At 41.9% G+C, this 6,425-nt stretch overlaps 1 protein-coding gene across 1 annotated transcript; it reads right to left on the reverse strand.

Annotated features, from left to right (window-relative positions):
* Nucleotides 1–43: 43 nt before the first annotated feature.
* On the reverse strand, nucleotides 44–5,949 carry ninj1 (ninjurin 1). The gene is made up of 3 exons (XM_058091618.2): nucleotides 5,808–5,949; nucleotides 3,065–3,302; nucleotides 44–883 (listed from the first exon to the last, which is right to left on the reverse strand). Exons 1-3 carry the CDS (start codon nucleotides 5,862–5,864, stop codon nucleotides 741–743), a joined length of 438 nt encoding a protein of 145 aa, XP_057947601.2. The 5' UTR covers nucleotides 5,865–5,949; the 3' UTR covers nucleotides 44–740.
* Nucleotides 5,950–6,425: the final 476 nt, after the last annotated feature.

Genomic DNA, 6,425 nt, shown 5'->3' on the forward strand with positions numbered 1-6,425 from the left:
TTCTTTGTAATTGCTGTATTTTTTCATTAAATAATTTCTGTAAAAAAAAAAAAAAGCCACATAGACCTGCCATGAAGACGTATAGTCTATATATTCAAAGATTTGAACATTTGAACTTTTCTCCTTACATTATGATGTTTTGTATTAAGTGGAAGACATGTCCCTGCCCCTGAGGTAGAATACCAGTTCATACTGCCATGCTATTGTTTTGAAGTTTACCGGAAGTCACTGTGTGTAGATACGTATATGATGTTTCATGCTGAATTCATAAATCAACATTTTTCATCGACATGACCCACTTGGGTCTCAAATGATGTCGACCATGTTTGTCGACTTATAAGCAGCACTTAATTTTGCAGTAATAAAAAAGACGGTGGAAAACGGGTTATGGACTTAACTGGGTTTTCCCGGGTTTACAGTATACACGGTCCAATAAAAAATAACCTGCGTGCTCCAAAGAACCCCTGGTCCGCACGCTGGAGAGCCTGGTATCCAAGTAGAAGATGTGAAAAACAAGAGATGTGTAGGAAAACAGAAGGCAGGCGCTGGTGTATCAGTGACCTGAGGTTGCTTCAGCTTCAGCCGGAGAAGGATATCCTGTCCGGTCATTCCGTCCTCATTTTCTCTTCTCCAGCCGACCAGGTCAAATTCCAGAAGAAGCGCACCCGCGTGTGTACCTGTCGCTTTAATTGCAGGCAGAGGAAACATCTTGCCAGCGACGATGAGGTTGCCGGTGAAGGTCACTGGCTGGGGTTGGGCCGCTGCACGCCGAAGGCGGTGATGAAGACGTTGACCACCACGATGATGAAGACGAAGGCCGTGGCTACGTTCTCCATGATGTTCAGCTTGTAGTGCATGCGCTCGTCGTTCAGGTTCCACTTGACTGCAAGACACGACAGCCGGAAAACATCACAGGCGGAAGGTCAAGCCATCTAAACATCCACAACGAGCGTACTGAGCATGCTTGTATCCCATTCCTTATCATTACATGGATTGTAGTAGTAATCCACCTTCTACATACACCTTTTACATGACTAGAGCCCTCCAGGCATGAAATAGCACCCCTATAGTCACATTTGCAATCCTATTACCCAATATTTTAGACATCACAAGAGAAAATAAAACATGAATTACTTTCTAAATACGCTTTTTATGCTTTTTAGAGCCCTTCAGGTATGAAATAGCACCCCTATAGCCACCCATGCACCCATATTCCCCAATATAGTAGACATCATAACAGAAAATAAAACATGAATGACCTTCTGAATATGCTTTTTACATGATTAGAGCCCTTCAGGTATGAAATAGCACCCCTATAGCCACCCATGCACTCATATTACCCAATATAGTAGACATAATAACAGAAAATAAAACATTAAAGATCTTCTGAATATGCTTTTTGCATGATTAGAGTCCTTCAGGTATGAGATAGCACCCCTATAGCCATACATACACTCACATTACCCAATATAGTAGACATAATAACAGAAAATAAAACATTAAAGATCTTCTGAATATGCTTTTTACATGATTAGAGTCCTTCAGGTATGAGATAGCACCCCTATAGCCAGCCATGCACTCATATTACCCAATATAGTAGACATAATAACAGAAAATAAAACATTAAAGATCTTCTGAATATGCTTTTTACATGATTAGAGTCCTTCAGGTATGAAATAGCACCCCTATAGCCACCCATGCACTCATATTCCGCAATATAGTAGACATCATAACAGAAAACAAAACATTAATGACCTTCTGAATATGCTTTTTACATGATTAGAGCCCTTCAGGTATGAAATAGCACCCCTATAGCCACCCATGCACTCATATTCCGCAATATAGTAGACATCATAACAGAAAACAAAACATCAATGACCTTCTGAATATGCTTTTTACATGATTAGAGCCCTTCAGGTATGAAATAGCACCCCTATAGCCAGCCATGCACTCACATTACCCAATATAGTAGACATAATAACAGAAAATAAAACATTAAAGATCTTCTGAATATGCTTTTTACATGATTAGAGTCCTTCAGGTATGAGATAGCACCCCTATAGCCAGCCATGCACTCATATTACCCAATATAGTAGACATAATAACAGAAAATAAAACATTAAAGATCTTCTGAATATGCTTTTTACATGATTAGAGTCCTTCAGGTATGAAATAGCACCCCTATAGCCACCCATGCACTCATATTCCGCAATATAGTAGACATCATAACAGAAAACAAAACATTAATGACCTTCTGAATATGCTTTTTACATGATTAGAGCCCTTCAGGTATGAAATAGCACCCCTATAGCCAGCCATGCACTCACATTACCCAATATAGTAGACATCATTACAGAAAATAAAACATTAATGACCTTCTAAATATGTTTTTTAAACATAATTAGAGCCCTCCATGCATGAAATAGCATCCCTGAGCAGTGTAGATTATTACACATTATCACCATGTCTTTGAATGCATCTTCTCAACGCCTTCTATTTGTATTTGACTTTGCCATTTGTATGCTTGGAAATGCTTCCCTTAGGCATAAAATGCATCATATGATTAAAATTGAAATTCAAAGCAAGCAGTGGTGAGGTTCTTGTATCCCCTTTAGCCTCAGTGTCCACACGGTGGCGGTAGAGAGCCCATCATCGATGATCACTTATTAGCACATGCTGTCCTTACAAGGATCATTTTTCATCTTTTTCTTTTAATACACTCTTATTTTACGAGCCGTTTCAGATGACTGACGCGCTTCTTCCTTTCTCTAAATTTAGCAACCTTGCTCAGCACCATAGACTCTGTTAGGATGAGATAAGGACGCTTTGACAGCCTGGGACATTTAAACACTGCACCGTGGGGCCCTTATTTAGCCACAATGGACACAACATCACTTGAATGCATCTTTCCAAAAACTAGCTGACTGTGAACATTTTATGAAACCTCTTTGAGATGCAGCAGTGTAGGTTCTTGTCAAGTTGGATGAGGTTGGTGTGAAGGTCCCAGGAGGAACATGAGAGGAGTGTTGGGGTGTGTTCTATTTACGTTTTTGTAAACCCTTACCGATGAAAATGAGCAGAATTCCCACGATGATTTGCAGACTGAGCGAGACGCTGATGAGGACAATGAGCGGCACGTAAAACGAGAAGGCGGGGCCTTCCTCCAGCACGGCCTTCAGCTGTGAGGCGTTGGCCATCAGCAGAGCCACGTCCAGCATGCTCTCCGCCATGCTCTTCTTGTTGGCGTAGTGGTTCATGTTTAAGGGTCTGCCTTGACGTTTGCTGGGACCCCGAAGTGGAACCTGGGACACAAAAGTAAACCTTCAATGGTTTTTTTCATTTTGTCCACACAAAAGGCAAAGTGTGATGATAACCATAGCACTTCTTTTTCCACTTGAATGTTAAAATGCTACATACTTGTACCCTTTTTATGGCTGTGCTACTTTGGCTAGGAGGAAATGCTTCAGTTGTTTGCTGTGGAAGATTAGAAACTAACGGGAGGAGAAGTTGAGCTGCAGTTACTTCCACTTTCAGTCCAGTCGGGGCAGCAGAGAAGTGAGTAATGGACGCTCACTAAAACGGCTTTCAATGAGATGCAGTGCACGGATGCAACCACTAGGGGCGTCAGAAGATCCCCTCTCACAAGATCTCACCACATTAAAACTTAATAAAAAAACTTAGATAAAAAAGTTGTAATCAAACAAAAAAATTTAGGAAAATTACAAAAGGGAAGAAATTATTATAATATAATATAATACAATACAATACAATATAATATTCATTCATTAATTTTCTACTGCTTTTTCCTCACAAGCGTCGCGGGGTGCTGGAGCCTATCCCAGCTGTCTTCGGGCGAGAAAATAAAATAAAATAAAATAAAATAAAATGGGAATAAAATAAATTCTATCTATTAGGGGAATAAAGTCATAATATTATGAATATTTTTAACAAAGTTGAAATATTTGGAAATTTAAAAAAAGAACATAAAAAATAAAAAAAACAGTAATTTTACAAGAATCAAGTCAAAATTCATTCATTCATTTTCTACCGCTAATCCTCACGAGGGTCGCGGGAAGTGCTGGAGCCTATCCCAGCTGTCTTTGAGAGGCGAGAGGCGGGGTACACCCTGGACTGGTCGCCAGCCAATCACAGGGCACATATAGACAAACAACCATTCACACTCACATTCATACCTATGGACAATTTGGAGTCGCTAATTAACCTAGCATGTTTTTGGAATGTGGGAGGAAACCGGAGTACCCGGAGAAAACCCACGCATGCACGGGGAGAACATGCAAACTCCACACAGAGATGACAGAGGGTGGGATTGAAACTTGGTCTGCTAGCTGTGAGATCTGCGCGCTAACCACTCGACCACCGTGCAGCCTGGCAAGACTTCCTATTTGGTTATTACTGATGATAATAACAAAATAAAGGAATGACTCATCGGTTCTTATACCCGTTTGAGAGTCCCCGATAGTGCGAGGACAACCTTTTCCACAAGTGACACTTCTCCTTCTGTGATTTCTCTCTACGTTGTGGGAAAACCCTGGAAGGAACTGAAAGTGTTCAGCAACTTCCAAACTTCCAAACACGGTCACGATGAGCCATGAGGTCACCGTGTTGCGTAGATTAGAAAGGTCAAATCGTTTTGTCCTGCCACTTCCTGTTTTTAGTTGCCAATACGAAAGCCGCCTCCAGCCCGCCCAGGGACAGTAAGATCAGGCTGTGTGCCATCATTTCATCCCGGAAGTGGCTGTACAGACTTCCTGCTTGAGTACATTACATAAGAGGAAGCCATGGCTGGCATGGTTTGAGTTTCATCCGCTCCGAAGACACTGGCGTCTGCACTGGATCTGCATGGACTCCTCCTGCGCCACCATCACCACACCTCCTTTCACTTGTTCTCCTCACGGGCCTGTAAAACCTCCCATAGACCCCTCCCATAAAAGTCTATGCCTTCATTGTTCTTCCAGCGTGTCTCTGACACAGGACTGAATGCCTTCTCCATGACTCTCCGACAACACAGGAAGCTTCCTTGGCTTCGAAGGGCACCCATTCAGGGACTAGGATCCCAGTGGGGTACTCCAAGAACTTCTTTTAATAAACTAGTCCATCAGCTTCAGGTAGTAGCTAGTCAGTGGCTTACACAGCAGCTCCAATCTCCAACATGGACTACATTAGCATCCTCATGAAAACGACACTGCTAGCATAGCATTATACTGGACTTGCACATGACTTACAGACAGAAGCTACTGTCTGTAAATACCTATGTTCGGATGTGGGTGTGTTTACTGGGGTTTACAATTGTCCCTGAATGCAACTAAACTTGTGTTAGGTATACACCTGAATGCACCATTGTAGAAAAAGCTGGCAGCTAGTTTTGATCCTGCTTGTTGAGTAAGTGTTAGTTATCTGAATGGAAACTCAGATAACTGAGCTCTCCTTTCACTTTGGGGCGTTCAGGTGCACTCGTAATTTTGAGTGTTAGATGCTAATTGTTGACTTCATTTTTATTGACGTATCCCCGATGGTAATTGGGTACGATTACCCTAGCTGCTTCATGCCATACCACGTCCCATACCAGGTATATAAAAAAACAGGTATATAGATATATATATTTATACTTCTACTGTATATTTAAAAAAAGGTTTTGAACGAAAGTGACTGGGCAATCAGCGACTAACTGCGGTGAAGACAGTGTGTGTCATTTCCTGGTTGGTTATCCGTATCGCGACTGTAGGCACAAGTCTAGCGGGCTTCCACCTTCCCATACTCCCGTCTAACGGACGCCGGTGCCGCCTTACCTCCGTCTCCCCGTCCCGATCAGCATCGCCGTTCATTTCTAAGCTGTCCATCGCCATCTCTGATTATTGGAAGTGGCTTACAGGAGGAAGGCTGTTGCTGTCTCAGTGGTGGTCTAGTGTGTGCCTGCGTGTGTGTGTGTGTATGTGTGTGGGGGGGGCACTGTCCACTGAACTAAAAGCCTGCCGTGACGACAGCAGGGGTGGGGGGGGGGGACTAAGCTAGCATTACCGCCCTTTCACCAACAAAAACCATGGAGGCAGGAAAGCTGAGATAAGAACAAGTAAAGCTACTTGTTGTGACGACTGACTTTATTCCATCGATATTTTGGCCAAAATAAGTTAATTTTCAAATAAATGAACACCGTATTGTCATGAGAAGAATAGAAGTTATTTTATACAACACTTTACCGTCACCTTGCGTTTATTGGCGGTATTGCAGCCTCGCTACTGAAGTCTGACGTTTTAATCCTCGACGTTAGAATTCACTCGCACATATCAATTATTATGTTGATTTTATGATGATTTTTTTATCATTTTAATAACCCGGATGCTTTAATCCATTGATACTTTCAGAATCAAACAAGACTACAGTTTTATGTATGTATATATATATATATA

The sequence above is a fragment of the Doryrhamphus excisus genome, linkage group LG11 (genome assembly GCF_037039965.1).
Source record: "Doryrhamphus excisus strain RoL-2023G ecotype Guam linkage group LG11, RoL_Dexc_Guam_v1.1, whole genome shotgun sequence".
Classification (NCBI taxonomy): domain Eukaryota; kingdom Metazoa; phylum Chordata; class Actinopteri; order Syngnathiformes; family Syngnathidae; genus Doryrhamphus; species Doryrhamphus excisus.